Source organism: Cimex lectularius, unplaced genomic scaffold (genome assembly GCF_000648675.2).
Source record: "Cimex lectularius strain Harlan isolate CLEC.00 unplaced genomic scaffold, Clec_2.1 scaffold227, whole genome shotgun sequence".
Lineage (NCBI taxonomy): Eukaryota > Metazoa > Arthropoda > Insecta > Hemiptera > Cimicidae > Cimex > Cimex lectularius.
This window is the reverse complement of record NW_019392955.1, coordinates 526239-544880: the sequence shown is the minus strand read 5'-3', so window position 1 is coordinate 544880 and position 18642 is coordinate 526239. Positions and strand designations below refer to the sequence as shown.

The 18642-nt window shown below is 35.0% G+C and overlaps 1 protein-coding gene across 1 annotated transcript in view; it reads right to left on the bottom strand.

Moving 5' to 3' along the window:
• Nucleotides 1-18642, bottom strand: part of LOC106663687 (C3 and PZP-like alpha-2-macroglobulin domain-containing protein 8) — a 648112-nt gene that overhangs the window by 165112 nt on the left and 464358 nt on the right. The window contains exon 5 of the mRNA XM_014388721.2: nt 1046-1234. Within this exon, the coding sequence (XP_014244207.1) occupies nt 1046-1234 (189 nt within the window). The remainder of the gene's footprint in view (nt 1-1045; nt 1235-18642) is intronic.

The window sequence follows — 18642 nt, the reverse complement described above, 5'->3', positions numbered from 1 at the left end:
TAAACCGACTCATAGCAGACGAATTTCGTCTGTTGTAGATTGTAAATATTGTGCATTGGATGGTAAATTTAATCGTTTTATCATTACTTTACTTTCTTTCAGATTTCGTTTTTTAATGTATACATCTTAACTTCTATCAAATTGTTTCTTCTCTGATTTTGTATTTATTATTATTGAAAATAACCATACAAGAGCGGGATTTTCTCAAGGTTTGACCTGAACGGTCCAAGCCTTGAGGAATTTCTACGTGTGTGGCAGTAATCTACACGCATGGTGATTTTTGCATGTCTATTGCTGCGCGTCGACAGTCGCCCTTGAGGAAAATCCGTTCCGTGTGTGAGCGCGGGTTCGGTAGAGAATATCCCCAAGGAAATCCCAAAGGCTATGTCCTTGAGGATTACCTGTACGTGTATGGCTACCTTAAGATATAATTTTAAGCTATTGTAGAGTTTTGATAACTTGTAAGAAATACACCTGGAGCAGATATTATTTATGTATGGGTTTAGTTTTCAACAATCTGGAAAATTATGTCGAGTCGTCAAAACACAATTTCACAAAATTATTTTTTTTTAGAGCTTAAAGAGACGGAATATGATACCCTGGGAACATCAATATCGTGCAAATTGGTATCTTGTTGCAATTTAATCCAGGCCCTGCTTAACCTGTTTACCGATGGTATCCGGGCTATTGGGCTAATAATTGGAGCTTAATAATATTAACCTTCCGTGCTTAGGAGCCGAAGTGCTTGCAAATTAAGTAGCCTAGAGAGTAAGCATTAAGAAACATTGACCGTTAAGTTCTAATTTCGTTTTGCGTTGGATAATCTTCGAACATATATATTTTTTTGATTAGGGGGATAAATAAACCTGTATTTTATGCGAAGTTACGCCCTTTCGATAAAAACAAGAAAAATAAATTATTTAAAAGATCAGGAGAAGTATTATCATCGGTTAAAAGAGTTTTATGATTTTGGCAGTGGTTATTTTTGGTATGGAAGTTTTTGGACCCCTAGAAAGAGGTCAAGTAGCCAAAATTGTCCACTTACTTGTCTCTCCAGGTTTGTAATATTTGCTTCTCGGTCTGACGATGACATCTCGGACGGGCCCGATGAGTGAGAGAGGGCAGAGGGCATGCGGTTTGCATGAACTCTTTTCTAAATCGCATTCCATGTGTATCTCGAGGTTCAGCTTGTTCTGGGCCTGGCCTGGAATCGGCACACCGACGCTTCCTTCACCTTAAAATTAATATATTTAGATTAATAAATTGAAAACAGGTAAACATTGGTTGGTGTTAATTGTGTGATTAATGGAAATAAAAGTTGTTTTTGATGAAAAAGCGGTTTGTATCAACAAGACGCCCGTTAACTTCTTTATTCACGAAACAAAACTTCTGCCTTATTACAAGCCGAAAACCTGATAAAAACACAGTTTTCAATTTTCACCTTTACAATTACACTTTTCATGGGGGGAGGGTTATTCCCGAGAGAAATTATTTACAGTCAGATTGCTTTATTTATCGAGTTGACGAGAAAATGTAGAAATATGTTTCGTAACACAAAAGCCCAGTATATTTATGCAATACTATTTATCTTTTCATATTTGGTCTTTATTTACATTTTTCAGTTATAATAAATAGTTTTAATAGGTTTTCTCTACATTAAACAATATCCATTATATTTCGTGATCCGGTTGACGAAATAACTTCTTTTAATTAATTAATCTTTATGTAAGGTATTGGTTGAAATGAAAAAGTTAGTACAACGTGGAGCGTGATTCGAACCCACGACTTCGGTTAAATACGCCGCTGCTCTACCACTTGAACAATCATGACTGCTGTAGGTGCCGAAGGTCGTGGGTTCGAATCCCGCTCGGTCACTAACTTTTTCATTTCACCCTTACATTAAGATTAATTAATTGAAAGAGATTAAACAATATGTAGATTTTTTTAATTCGGTATAATTCATATGTAGAGACTTGCGGATTTCAATCTACCATCGTTAAACATACATATAACATACAAACAGGGTCGTAATTTACGATCACGCCTGTAAAAAAATAACTACCGTATGCGGTTCACCCTATATCAATTTGATACATTGTTATTCGATTTGGGAAGGATTCAGGAGTAGACACAATCTATCTACGCCGAAAAGAGATCGGGTTTTCAATCGGGAAAAGTTATAGCAAACAATCTGGATGGGCCTGCGATAGCTGTGGGCTAGAGGAGTGCCGACGTGGAAATTGAAACCACAGATCCACGCTGTTCAAATGTTTGATTTGCTCTCAACCCAGTTTCGACTGCGGGATTCTATTGGACGTAAGGAAATGTTCATAAAAAATATACATGCATACGTAAAACAATATTTATCTCTAAGGTGATGATAATGATGAATATGGATTCTAGGAAGTCGTTTTTGTTCCCCAAGCAGCCTACAGGCTTGCTTTCTTGGTCTACGGTTCCTGTACCTGGGTTTTCATTGTATACCAAGTTGTTTCTCGATTGAGCGGTTTTTTCGAATTCGAAGTGTTATTGGCTGTTTCTTCTTCCTCATTGCATAATCTTCAAATGGCGTCATCATTGAATATGCCCATGTTGTGTAGAACTTTTCACAGATGCCAGTGTCTGGTAAATAGTCATATCACTCCTCTGAGTTTAGCCCTCTCTAACTGTGTTTGCCAGTCTTGGTGAAAGCTGTTTAACGCAAGCTTATCATATCTCTAAGGTTTATCAACTTTTCCTTTTATCCTGTCTATTTGTTTATTCTATTTTTGAGAATTTTTGTTTTGTTTTTGTCGACCCAATATCTTGCAGATCCTTCTCTAGCCAATGTGACTGCCTTTTCATTACCCAAATGTTTTTGTATCTTGGTACACAAGATATAATAAGGTTGTATTTCTCAGATTTTGAGATTTTAGATGCATTCGCTGACTAATTTTAACGTTTTTTCTTACATGCTAATACTTTAATAGCTACTTGGCCATCCAATTTTATCAGGATTTTCCTGTCAGTGTAACATCTTTTAAAATATTTTAGACGCAAGCGTTGATGGCATTTCATTTTAAAGGGCCGAGGTGTATTTTCCAACTAATTGTACGTTTGATTGCTCGTGTTTTGGGTAAGTAACCAAAACCAGTATGACAAATTTACCCTAGCATAAATCCTGAATTTGCTAGAAGGATAACATGATTTCTCATGTCCTCATGAAAGGTAGGTATGACTTGAAAGCTGGAAGTAGTAACAGGTCTTTCCTTTCCAATTGGTCTGTTCCTTGGTACTTTCAGAATATTCAAAATTGATTTACTTCTGTTGTGTCCTCTGATCTGCTGGCAAAGCACAGCGATTCAGGTTCAATTCCTGTCACCTTCTGAATAAATTCCATTCGTAATTCTAGGATATTGTTGATATAACTAACTTCTATATCTCTGATGAAGAGGTAAAAATGCCTTTATTACGGGAGAATTTATGCTAACCTAGTGTAGATGGTTTGAACTAAACCTACATCACACCAGACAGTATCTCACGATCTCTAAATAATCGTTATTCAACTATCACTAAATACCACACATTGTAAAAAACGATTAGTAAAAACTTCAGTTAACTGGAGACGACATTAAATGTACACCATTATTATTGTTGAATAATACCTCAGTATAGTGGAAGTTCTTTTGGAAGCTGTAGCTTTTGCTCTATTTATTGGGGACAATTTCATGTTAATGCACGATAAAGCGGGGAACACACTTCACGCAACGCTACCCGACGCAAATCCAAAGTCCAAATTTCCATAAGATTGTACTACCCCCGAGCACATCTGCCCGAAGTCACGGAACGCTACCCTACTCTGACGATCCCACTGTCCAGGTTTTCGTCGAGTAGCATCGAGTATAGTCGAAGACAAAAGAACGGACACTCATATTTTTATTTCAAACTGTATGCATTATTGTCATTATATTAATTACAACAACTTATTTTAATATAAACCAAATTAAACGAGATCAAAAATTCATTAATTTTATGTGTCGAGATTAGTGACCGTTAATCGATAGTTATTCAGATAACTATGTAAATCCCAGGCCCTGAAGATGATCTCAGTAAAAGATCGAAACGTTGGCACGATAAAGAAAATGTTTTTCTGAAACCTACATCACACCCTACCGCATCTCACGATATCTGAATAACTATTAATTTTTATTTAAAAAAAATTAATTTTAATGATTTGGAAAAAATTGACCAAAATAACGGAATTCCAATTATTGATAGAATAAATTTAACTAACAATTTATTACATGGATTTGCTAATAAAATATAACTAAAATTTATTACACGATTTTGCTAATAATATTTACCTAACTACTTATTTCATGGATTTGCTCATATCAGAACCGGACACTCATATTTTTTTGTAGTTTATTTCGAACTATATATTTATTCGCATATTTAACTTTGTCATTATATTAATTACAACATGCTTATTTTAATGTAAACCAAATGAAACGAGATCAAAAATTCATGAGTTTTTATAAGAATTATTAAATTTTGATGGTTAGGCAGACAATTTATCGAAACACTGAAATAACTTAATTTAAAACAATTAAGTTTAACAAACAATTTGTTGCATGGTTGTGCTCATAAAATTTAACTAATAATTTATTACATGGTTTTGATCAAAATAATGCATTAAGCACAAAAGAGGCGTTGCGATTATGATACTGATTTGTGATACATGCTGTGTGACCGTACGTGGCGTGCGCTTGACGTCGCATAGATGTGGAAACCCTACCAAAACGTGACAAGGCATCGGGTAGCATCGGGTAGCGTAGCATCGGGTGTGTTCCCCGCTTAAAGCTTGCCCGCGTTTAGCTAAAGTTGTCACCAGTATTTGAACGATGAAACGATTATCACAATTACTTGGCTATGATGTTTTGATTAGTATCACACAGAAAAGATAGCAATTTAGAGAAAAAACAATGTTCATGATGTAGAAGTGATTTATGTCACATTCATTTTTGAAAAGGATGTCATTTACTAAAGAAATATAAACGTTAAAATGACCAAAATAAATATTCTATAAATATATATACCCACGCTAAAAAATATACAAAAAAGTTTTATTATGATCTACCTTACGAAAATCTGCAGTGAAACGTTAAACAATATGTTATGATTTGATACGTTTTTATGGCTTTTTAAAAAGTTTTTTCAGCCAATAGCATGTAATAAGGTGCAATCCTTCACGCCGAATTGATGCCAGTTAAAACCCTTCCTTTTCTGAGACTATTTTTCCAATAAGGCAATCTCTGAGCTGGCCAGCCGGTAAAATCTCATTGCGTTCCTTTCTTCAACGATAATATCTTATCCCAGGTGGATGATATTTTATTCGTCATCTTCTTTATGCTACTTGCGAAAAGATTTCATCTAAGTTTTCAATTGGCAAGACGCGATTTTAGTTAAAATCAGAATTATTTCATTGAATACTGAGGATGAAATAATTTATATTATTTGTGAAAATAATAACATATTATTTTATAATGTGGGGCGTCGGTTTAGACGTTGACACGGCGCTCATCAATGCAATACCTGGTTCGATTCCGGCGGCCCTGCATTCGAACCCGACATACTTACAAATGAGCTTTTGTTTTTAAAAACACCGGCACCTCAAGGGTACTTATAACCTCGAACTTGAAATATCCTCGTAAAAAAATAAATATTTATTGATAACGGTTATGTGGATCAAATTGAGGTTATCAACATCCCACGACAAAATCAGGTCTCTCTCGTATAATTCGTTAATTACATATATTTAATAGTTATAGTTAATTACAAAATTTATATTCATAGAGGGTACAAGTAAAAAGAGATGCTCAAGGAAATTATTTACTAATATGTACTGGTATTGTACAAATGCGTCTTATATCGTCGTAAAGACATTTTTTTTTTACTTGAAAGACTGGTTTTACGATGTGTTTGTTACTTTGATTCAATTAGCTAAAGACGTGCTATCAGTTGTATTTTTTGGAACGTAGCGATCTTAAAGGTAACTTAACAAAGCGGGAACTTAATGTTTGAAAGGAAGATATACCTATGGTTTTATGCTGCAGTAAACTTTTTAATTTCAATGCACCACTAACGTACATTACATGTATGTGAGGGTTGCGTTTAATTAAAATAAAACATAACTCTTATATGGCATCGTTAAATTCGTTGTAGCACGAATGTGTTTTATGGTAGAGTATAACGATGAAATCATAAAACGCAATCGATCCCTATCCTTTTGAAAAAAAAAATATGTATAGAATTTTTGTTTTCCTTACAAATAAGTAACAATAAAGTATAACAAAGTAAAACAATATATTAAGTTTTGAAATTATATTTACTTATAAGAACTGATGTAAAATATAATTGACTTGGCAAACATTTAGTTAAATATAATGTAAAAATTCCTTACTCACAAATTGTTCTCGTTTTAATTTTTTATTTCATAAGAAAATTTAAAAAGTCGGGCACTTAGGCATCCTTTTACTTAATACTTCCGACCTACTCCTTATTACCTTATTGTTGAATTCTATTTAACCGACTGCTGCTTCAGATTTATGTGCTTCAGCGAATACAAACTTATATTAGCTGGCGCCTCACAAGGGCGCGTTCTTAGTCTCTTTCTGTATACCATTTACACTGCTGATTATCCTGTACGCTATCCTCCATTATTAAATCTCAAATGTTTCTTCTAACCCAAATCCTATCCAAACAACTTTCAATATCCAAGAACACCTGCTGTTTACCTAAGAATGATACAAAACTGAATAAGCAAAATACGTTTTTATTGAAAAAAACAATTTTGACTTCCACTATACATCAACAACAAGGAGCTTCCAACATCTACTAAAGTCTGATATTTGGGGCAGCAAACTGACCTGGGGTCTCTACATAAGAAAAATTAATTAAAACGAAAGACTTGTACGGCTATTAATACTTTTAGTACCGAAATCTGTTTTGACGTCAAAACTAAATTAACTTTATACAATACCAACAATATAAAAGGAGGGAAAATTGGAAACGTAGTTGAATTGGGAAGTTGGTGTCCAAGTGGATCGAGGTCACGGTAGCTCAAGTGGTAGAGCAGCGGCGTATTTAGCCGAAGATCGTGGGTTTCTTACATCCAGGTTGGCAATAATTTTTGATTCCGGAATATGTACTTATTAGCATTTCTAATGTTTGCTTTCTGGATTTGTGTATTTTCCATCTGGTTTTTTGAGAGTTCCAATGGGGTTTGTAAGATCCTTGGCAAGGATTTTGTGAAGCCTACTTTCTTCAGTGATGTTTTATTATTTAATTGGGGGGGGGGAGTTAAAGTTAATTTGGTGAATTCGGTGAGTTAGATAGAAGGTCACGAGGCCATCGTCGTTTTAAACGGCGTCGAGGATTGTAAGGGTGCGATGTTGAGGAAAGAGTTAGGGCTAGTGAGTTAGGGTGGTGGGAGAGTTTAGAGTGAAAAGTGAAGAAGCGTGTTTGGGTAAGATCTTTCACGAAAGGGATTTTAAGATCTTTATGGATCGTTTGATTTGTGACATAGAAGGGAGTATTGAGGATACGACAGAGAACTTTAGATTGAAAAGACTGAATTCGTTGGATATTGGATGATTTGGCCGAGCCCCACAGCTCGATTCCGTAGGTTCAAATAAATGAGTGTTTTGTAAGCGGTTAATTTGTTATGTATGCTTAGTTTTGATTTTGGTCCAAGAAGGTGTCTGAGTAGTCCATATCTTTTGTTAAGTTCTTGCCGTTGTAATCGGGTATGTGGGTTCCAAGTAAGTCTACTATCTAAGTAAAGCCCAATGTAGCGGACTTGGTTCGATGGTGGAATTATTTTGTTGTAAATGTTCACTGGTGGACAGGTTTATCGTTTGAGTGTAAATGAAACCTGTTGACTTTTTTGTTCGTTTAACCTGATCCTCCACAGATTGCACCAGTTGGTGATAAGGTTCAGGCGTTGTTGGAGAGCTTCTATTGCTAGGATAGGATTGGAGGGTGTTGATAAGATAGCGGTGTCGTCCGCGTAGGTTGTGATTTGTGTGTTTGGATCCACTCAGGCATCAACTTCCCTTCTTAACCTACAACCTTTCGAATTTTCCCTCTGTTTTGCCATTTTTTCAAAAGTCGTGTAATCACATTTCTGTCCGAGTGGATCGAAGTCACGATAGCCCAAATGATAGAGCAGCGGCGTGTTTAGTCGAAGGTTGTGGGTTCGAATCCCGCTCGTGACATTAGCTTTTTCATTTCAACCAATACCTTGAATAAAGATTTATACAATACATTACCATTCTAGGCATACGGAGTGGCACTGGAAGGTTCCGCCAATCAAAATTCCTCAGACAAATCGTCAAAGCGCTTTACTTCGACATTTACCTCATTATCAACAACGACCCCCCCCCCATCAACACTTTCCTATTCTGAAGAACGACCCGTCTCTTCAAATTGAAAATGTTGTGAATATGTATATGGTGTTGGCTGGTTTCTCTTAAGCTCGGAACACACTTACCCGATGCAACGCCATGCGATGCTACCCGAAGCTACACGACGCAAATTCAAGTCCATTTTTCCATAAGATTGTATTTCCCCCGTGCATATCTGCCCGATGCTATGCAACGCTCCCCTACTCTCCGCTAGGATTCAAAGACAAAAGAACCGGAAACTTAAATTTTTATTCAAACTACATACATTATTGTCGTACAAACTTATTTTGATATAAACAAATTAAACAAGATCAAACATTCATTAGTTTTTATTTTTTAAAAAATCATTAAAAAAATGGTTTGGATCAAAACACCTGAATACCATTTTTTGATATAATGAATTTAACTAACAATTTATTACACGGTTGTGCTCGTAAAATTGAGCTAAAAATTTATTTCATGGCTTTGCTCATATAATTACACCATTTTCGTCGAGCAGCGTCAGAACCGGACATCACACTATGTATATGGATTTTTGTCGTTATATTAATTACAACATGCTTATTTTAATATAATCCAAATTAACCGAGATCAAAAATTCATGAGTTTTTATCAAAATTATTTGATTATGATGGTTAGGCAGAAAATTTATCAAAATACTGCAATAACTTTATTTAAAACAATTAAATTTAACAAACAATTTATTACATGGTTGTTCTCATAAAATTTAACTGACAATTAATACATGGTTTTACTCAAAACGATGCATTAAGAAAAAGGTTGCGATTGTGATACTGATTTTTGATACACGGTGTTTGACTATACGTGGCGTGTGCTTGCGTCGGGCAGATGTGCACACCCTACCAAATCGTGGCAAGGCGTCGGGTAGCGTCGCATAGCGTTGCATCGGGTAAGTGTGTTCCCGGCTTTAAACGTGTCCTCCGTTTGGCTTTAGTGTGTGTGGTGTTTAGTGACCGTTAGTTAATGATTATTTGGACATCGTGAGATGCGGTCGCTTTTGCAACCATAGATAGAGAAAAAACCCAAACAAAATCTCCATCACTGGCTACCCACCATTTTGAACGACAATTTAATTTCGACTTAAACAATCCAAAATATTACACGCAGAACAAAACAAACATGGTTTACATCAACAGGGATAAACATAGCTTCAATTGCAGAACAGACACATGTAAACACAGCCGCATATACGCTAACATCATTAATCAAATTCAATATCAATAACATACATATATCATCAGCATGTAATACAATAGATAAAACAGTCATCACATTCCACACATCAAACATTTCTACTTCGTTATTCAGAAATCGTGAGTTGCGGTCTGGTGTGATGTAGGTTTCAGAAAAACATTTTCTTTATCGTGCCAACGTTTCGATCTTTATTGAGATCATCTTCATGGCCTGGGATTTACAAACATTGTTTACAGTTAACAAATATATTTAGGATGTGGAAAAGTGAATTTATACAATGCAAAATATATTTTTCATATTCAATCAAAGTATTTCTACTCACTCAAAATGTTTGTCTTCTGTGTAATTGTGCCATTCTTGCGTGTCGTGCTGAGAGTGCCAGTGAGATTTTGCTGTTTTATGTTTACGTACGTTGGATTTTGAAGGGGTGGGGAAGGAAGTCGGTATAGAAAAGACATTTTTGGATAAGGCGTCGTAATAGTTCCGCCAGATTATCCTTTCAGGATTATATAGAAAGGGAAAATAGGAAAAGGAAAGCTAAATTGTTGGACAAATGAAACTATGAAAAATGTTTGATGCGTGGAATGTAATGTAATGATATATGTGTGTTATCTATATTGAATTTAATTAATGAAATTGGCGTAGCTGCGACTGAGTTTACATGTATCTGTTCTGTAATAGATGCTGTGTTTATCTCGGTTGATATACACCATTTCTAAGAAATTACGTTTATGTTTGTTTTGTTCTGTATGTAATATTTTTGGATTTTTGAAGTCGAAGTGTTTTTCTGAAACCTACATCACACCAGACCGCATCTCACCATTTCTGAATAATTATCGATTAACGGTCACTAATCACCACACATTTCTACCTAGTCTAATTCTTCAACAATTTGTCTTTCTTTTCCGTAATTATCCCCGTCTGTATAATCCTGAAAGGATAATCAGGCCGAACCATCACCCATTGTCGGCTCCTTTCACCTCAAAGAAGCCGACTACTCGTATAAAAAATGCCTTTCTACACCCGACTTCCCCACCTCATCAAAATCCAACGTATATAGACATAAAACATCAATGTCTCACTGGCACACGACACACAATAATGACACATCTACACAGAAAACAAACACTTTGAGGGAGTGCAAACACTTCGATTTAGTCTAAAATTTCTAGCATTGTATAAATTCAATTTTTTCACATCCTACATTTATCTGTATAATGTAAACAATCATTATAAATCCCAGGCCCTGAAGATGATCGCAATTAAGATCGAAACGTTGGCACGATAAAGAAATTATTTTTCTAAAACCTACGTCGCACCAGGCCGGATCTCTCGATTTCCGGATAATCATTTACAATCAGTGTTATGACCGGGTAATGACCACATAAGCAGAGCTTTGTACAGGCTACAGATGAATGATTGATAAAAAAGACATTTAAAATTGGGAAATGTGACATGTAACAATTGTCTTTGTTTAAATTTAATTTCCCATGCATTTTGAAATATATATTTCATTTTGATCCATTGATGCGGAATAAGGAAATTTATGAAAGACTTGCAATATACTTTAATGTAAGTTATAATATTAATCCACGAGGTTAACGAGCTAAGTTTTAGTAAAACTGTCATTCTGCTGGGAAATGTCAAAGCGACAGTATATGTGTTACATGTGTTATTAACACTGAGAATGTATTGGACTAGTATGTATTATTAAGTCAATAATGCCCATTATTGAAAGAGTTTTAAATTCAATAACTAAAGCTTTACGAGTTCGTTTTAACTTTCGTGTGCAAATTCTTAAAAAAGCTTTCAGTCGATTTACCATTATTTGAAGGGATGATAAGTTTTGGATTATTCTGCCAAAGACCCTCTTGGGCAAATCAAATTACAAGTGAAGGTGAATGCACGTGTTTTATCGGTGTAGTGAAGTTGGATGTCACGTGTTGAACTTTTTGAAGGTGTCAGCTCGGCACGGCTTCATTTCCAAGAAACCCGCGACCCTAATCCTCTCAACACCATGTATTAACCCTTGTTTCGTACCGATGAAATCGATGATCGCAGGGGCAAATGTTGCCGAGCAACAATATCACCAGGACGAACGAATCAGCGCTGTCGAGAGCAATTCCGTTAAAAGGACAACACCAACAGGATAACTTTTTATAACTTTGATAACTTTGAAATGACTCTAGTTTAGACTTATTGAAGTTTTGAGCCCTTCAAATTATTTCGTAATGGCACAAACATGGCCTCCATTCATAAATTAAAACCGGAGATACAAAATACAATTTTTGAGGAGTTTGTGTTGATTTTACCCTTATTTTGTTAACATACAATGACAGGAACAAGGGGGTATTCAGCTTTTCATCTGTTCAAATAACAATCAATTAAGATAAACTCCAAAATAGTTATGGACTTTGAATTAGAACACAGGACATCGGCGAGACTGAATTGCCATATTGCAATCAAATACAAAAATATATATTTTTTATTCCTATGAAAAGTTGTATTCAGGAGATTTAAAAAGGAATTTCAAGGGAATCCAATTATTTGTTTAAAAAAAAGTTTGGTCTACTTTACTGGGAGGTTTTTGGTTTTTGTAAATTTGTATACATCTTAACTCATTTAATACAATATTGCGTATTTTTTTAAATCTTCTTTAATTTTTTTCTGTATTTTCATATCTATTTTTCTATTCTGCGACGAATGGAAATATTTAAGCAATTTCCATATGACTTACCCCGAGGACATATAGACGGACGCACGGTTGGGCCAAAATTCAAAGAAGCGGAAAAAATTCCGTAACACAGAAGCTATTTGAGGCAAGTCCTCAATTTTGTATATTTAGGTTTGTTCGTGTACTGAATCAAATGAAATTTTTATCGAATCGGTTGAATTACAGCAAACGGTGCGAAATTCTGGTTCAAAATCCAAAATTGGAACAAATATCAGCAATAATTATCATGAGTATCGCTTTCTATGTTGTTCTCTACGCTGAAACCAATGAAACTGTTCTCGATTCGATTGGACTACAGAAAACAGACTAAAATTGTGGTCGGTAGACGAATAACTGCTGCACGTTGCAAAAAATAATCGGGTGTGTTGACGCAGATGGTCTTACTATAATTGTATCTGAATAACAATTATTCACAGACTGTTGAAACACGAAGTATAAAGAAGATAGAAGTCCAAATCTTGAAAACCTCTATCCTAATAGGAATTTTAGGCCGATCACGAATATAACATTTTGCCATTTTATCTCAACTAAAAACCTTAATTAATTGTAATATATTAATTGGTCAAGCGGACCACGAAATTAGTGAATTTAATGAGTTGATTTTACCGTTGAAGAGTTGACGTTTCTGGACCTTTGTGTACACCCTACGAAAGCTTATTAAATGAAGAAGTTTTTATTTTGTTTGGCACCCCTATAATTATGTGTGTTGAAAAAAAGTTATTTTTGGAATTTTATCAAAGGTTTCTTTTTTTTTTAACTTCTTCATATAGGGTTGAATTAATAAACATGCAGAGCAGAATTCAAAAATGTTGCTAAAAATTGGTCAAAAATGTATGGCTTAAGGACGGATTTTTCGAAAAAAAGTAAAAATCCATAACTTCCGACTGGAATGAGATAGAACAGTTTGGTTGGTTGCATTATACTCTGTTTAAAATGTATTATAACCCAATTTTTTCGGGTTTACCCTGACCACTTTGAAGTCAGTTATCAGTTTTAAAAAAATATTCAAAATTTTTTTTTCGACTCTTAGGTACTATTAACAAAAAATCTAATATTTTTGAACTTAGCATTAATAAAAAGGTTTAATTAACATCGGTGATCGCACGTTTATAGAGCCCCTTGTAAGTGAAAACATTATTGTTGATTTTTTTGCCTAAGCGAGAATGTTATAAGCAGCTTGGTTGCCTTTATATATTTTCTATTATAAAATTGTAATAGTGGTAGTAGGGTATTAATTATTCCCCTAGAATAGCACTTTTCCCGTATTTCACAAGAGAGGAAATCATGAGGCGATTGGCACTTTCGGTGTCAAAGAGGATTGTTGGGAAGAAATAAGGATGAAATTGTTGGGATGAGTCCAGAGCTTTTTGTTGACATCTGCATCGGTTTCTTCTGGTTCCAAAGACAAATCGGATTTGGAGGTCTGCGTGAGTTGCATTGTGAGTTTTTGAGTTGTTTATATCGTCTGTTCAATTATATTCTGTCGAGTCGAGTCGAGGAAAACATGAGTTTCTAAAAGAGGAACAAATTAAAGTAGATTGAATGACAGGTGGTACGGTGGAGACTTGAGCCGGGAACACGCTTACCCGATGCTACGCCATGCGACGCTACACGACGCCTTGCCACGTTTTGGTGGGTGTGCACATCTATACGACGCAAGCACATGTCGCGTACAGTCCACAGCGTTTATCACAATAATCACTATCACAATCGCAACGCATCTTTTGTTCTTAATGCACTATTTTGAGCAAAACCTTGTAATAAATTGTTAGTTAAATTTTATGAGCACAACCATCTAATAAATTGTTTGTTAAACTTAATTGTTTTAAATAAAGTTACTCCTAACCATCATAATTAAACAATGTTTATAAAAACTTATGCATTTTTGATCTCGTTTAATTTGGTTTACATTAAAATAACATGTTGTAATTAATATAACGACAAAATTACATGTACTTAGTTTGAAATAAACTACAAAAAATATGAGTGTCCTGTTCTGATGCTACCCGACATTACAAAATGGTGTAATTTTACGAGCAAAACTATGAAATAAATAGTTAATTAAATTTTATGAGCAAAACCGTGTAATAAATTGTTCGAATTTTAGTATATGTACCGCCGAAGCGAGTACAATAAATTGTCAGTTAAATTCATTATATCAAAAAATCGCTTTCCGGTGTTTTGATTAATTTTCTACCAAATCATTAAAATTAATTTTTTAAATAAAAACTAATTAGTTTTTAATCACAGTTAATTTGGTTTATATTAAAATAAGTATGTTGTAATTAATATAACGACAATAGTACATGTAGTTTGAATAAAAATATGAGTCTCCGGTTCATTTGTCTTCGAATGTACTCGATGCGACCTGACGAAAATCTGGACAGTGGGGATCGCAGAGCGTCTGGTAGGTTAGCGTGGCATAGCATCGAGTAGATGTGCACGGGGGTAATGCAACCTTATGGAAAATCGGAGTTTGGATTTGCTCGGGTAGCATCGGGTAGCGTCGCATGGCGTAACATCGGGTAAGTGTGTTCCTGGCTTAAAGGTTAATTATTGGGATTTGGTTTTGTTGAGTCCGATCCTTCATGTTTTTACACCATTCTTCCCAACAGGAAAGATTGTTCTGGAGGTTTCTGAAGACCTAGTAGCTATATAGATGCAGCATAGTCTGTATATAAAGGAGTATCGTATCGAAATTGGTAGGAATATTCAGTGTATGATTAGTAAGAATGGGACCGAGGATACTGCCTTTCAGACTACCCTTTCCGTCATTTTTCGTGAAAATCGAAGTTAAAGGATTTTAATGAAAAATGATTTTAAACTTTTGTAAACAACGCCCTATGATTTTTATCTAAGCAAACATTCTTAGAACTACATGTCAAACTATGTTACTAGAGTATGTGTTATTTCTACATTATGCACATCGCGACGTTTGGCAGGTAAAATTTAACAAATTTTCCTTAGAGCAAGTAGTATGTTTTTGAATGAAAGTACTATTTACATGAAAGAATTAATAGCAAAAATACGAACATATCCTGGAATTTTTTGTGAATTAAAAATTCTATTGAATAAATCTGCAGTTCATGAGAATTACAACTTTTATATCATCTTATTAAGATGCAAAAATAATAATAACTTTTCAATTAAGGGTTTGGCTGAGATAAAAAGTCAGTGTCACAAGCGGGATTCGAACCCACGACCTTCGGCTAAATCGCGATTTCAATCCACTCGGACACTAACTTCCCATCTCAACCCCACCTTTCTGAATTTTCCCCCTTTTTTGCCATTTTTCAAATGTGTAATCTATTGGATTCTCGGCGACAAATGAGGGAAAATTAAAAAAGGTGGGTTTGAGATGGGAAGTAAAGTGTCCGAGTGGATCGAAATCACGATAGCTCAAGTGGTAGAGCAGCGGCGTATTTAGCCGAAGGTCGTGGGTTCGAATCCCACTTGTGACACTGAATTTTTATGTCAACCAAAACCTTAATTAATTGAAAAAAATTCATTTGGTTAAGCGGACCACGAAATCTAATAAAATGTAACAATACTAACAATACTATAGTTTTGTTCTTGTAAAACGTTCTTCTTCTTAAATAAAACATCAGTTAAAAATCGGTATGATATAGGTTAGTAATAAGATAACAGGTAATTTAGGTATCGTGTTTTCATAAAAGTAGTAATCAGCCAATTGCGATTAATTGCCCAATAATATGTAGTTTAGTGCACTTTATTAAATTTAACAATTTCAACAAATAAAATTTTCTTTTATATAAAACCTTTACGTGGAATGACAAATATTCGAAAAAATGTCTTCTTTATCAACGAAATTTTTGCCGAAAACCTCTGTTCGTAGAGACTGAATAATTGCCCGTAACAAAAGGTCAGGATTTGTTATTAGAGTTGGCTGCTGCCGGTGATTCGACGGTTCGTTTCTCATTGAGGAAACACCGGTTGAAAAAAAGGAGGTCGCTTCTGGGCCAGTTGAATCCTGAAAGAAGGATTTAATATTTTTTCCTTCCTAATAACGACGTTTTCTTTTTCACAAGGCACAAGCAATAAGCACGGCCCTCGGCGAATGTCAGGCATCAAATAAACCCTTCCGCGTGCCCGGCGCAAAAACTCATATTACTATTCTTCTTTATACACCTTTTTGAACCTGCTTTGAGGGAACATTTTTAAAAATATGAGTTTTCATGACGGTGAGGTTTAATAATTATAATAACAGATATTAGTAGAGAGAGAGGGAAAGGGAGAGAGGGAGAGAGAGAGAGAGTAAGAAGGAGTGAGAAAGAGAATGGGGGAAGAGTGAAAGTGCGAACACGACAGAGAGCGAAAGAGAAAAATTAAGATAGGGTGAGAGACGGATCGAAAGAAAAAAGGGTATGTGAGAAAGAGTATGGGAGAGAGTAAGAGAGATAGTGAGAAAAGAAAGAGTAAGAAAAGGTGTGTGAGAAAAAGAATCGGAGATAGTGAGAGAGAAATATAAAGATCGAGAGAAAGAGAGAGGGAGAGAGAGAGGGAGTAAGAGTACGTATATCATGTTTGAACTTTTAATTTTAGGGGTAAGAGGTTAGAAATTCCATGGCGACGCTGGGAATCGAACCTACGACCGCGAGGTCTACAAGCTGAAAAGCTAACCAGTCGACCACCGAGTTCTGTAAATTAATATACGATCAAATTGCTAACACTTAATCTCTTTCAGTTTTGATTTTTTTAGGATTTCCATTACTAGTTTAATTGCTACAGATATAATGTTTTTATTTTCTGATAGTTTTTAAAAGAAACAATTAAAATATATTTAATATGAGATATTTTACATTAATCAAGATTAAAAAGAGGGAAAAATTCGCGAAAATTATGCTTAAAGTTTATGTCACTTTCGCCTCTCCGTCTAAAAACAGAGAAAAAACTCAATTGCCACTAACGAAATTTCAACTTTTGGAATAAAGGAAGCAGTACAAAACTTACACGCTCCGGCTCTCATTTCTCCAGGTTTATTCACCATTCAGAACAATTCTTTCTTTTCTTTGTTTGCCCGGTCGGCGTTGTAAACAGTTACAACGCCTCTCGTTAATAAGGGAAAAGGAAAATGAAGGCAAATATAAGTTAAGCCTTAACAAGTTGTTTGTTTTTGACCCCCCTTCGCCTACCTTTAAAGAAAATCTCTCGAAGGTGAAGTGGCATGGAAGCTTTTATGCGCTTTTGCTTCAATTTCTGTCAAAAACGGTCGATAAAGCTATCAATAACTAGCTTGTAAAATTTTCCGAAGGTTGCTTAGAGGAAATTAAAATAAATTAAAACAAAGTCCATTTTTAAGCGTTACTTAATAAAAAATCTATTTCCCAACAGTAAAAGTTCTCAACGAACTTTTAATTCTTCTGATAGCTTATATTTCTTTTTTTTCTTTTTTTTTAAATTACACCAAAATAAAGAGAGAAAAAATTGGCCAAGACAATGCTGGAGAACAAATACCCCAGAGCTGGCGAGATAAGCTCTTGTACTCGACTGTTCCTATAAAGATTTCCAATTAAAATGTAAATTCCTGGAGTGGACGAAGTGTGGGGAGTCGGTCTTGGGGATGAGGAGATATTTCAGCTGTAATTGTCAATTTGCATACGAAAGCTTACTTCAAACTAGGGGAGAGAAGAGGACCGCCCCTTCTTAATCAATGATAGTTATTATTTACCATCTGCGTGTCCTCACTCATCCCGCCGCCAAGTCGCGATTTTCGAAAGCTGGGCCCTTTATTAATTTCCCACCCTCGCCTTGAATACACAATAGACGCCGTTGTCAGATTAACAGCTGACGTCGAATTAACGAGCCTCGACGTTTTAACTAACTGCTGATTATTTATACAAATACATTCAAATATCACTTAAAAAAAAAAAAAATGAAATTCTGTACATTTTTATTTAAAAAATAAGCATTTTTGAGGAACTAATGAGCCAATGTTTTCTGGTAAAGAGAGTTGTACGGAAATATTTTTAATCTTAAATCTTCTGATCACTTAAGAAAGCACTCACACAATTCATTAATCATTGCATCATCCTGGTGTCATCAACCTTAACAGATCCATTAATAAGATGTTTGCATCACAAGTAGAATATGGCTAAATTTAGAAATTTTTTCGCCATAACAATAAAAAAATTAAATTGAATAATTCAACATTTTATACCGAAATATAATAACTTACGATGAGAATTTTAGTTCTCAGATCTGAATCGCATAGGCCAGTAACACGTT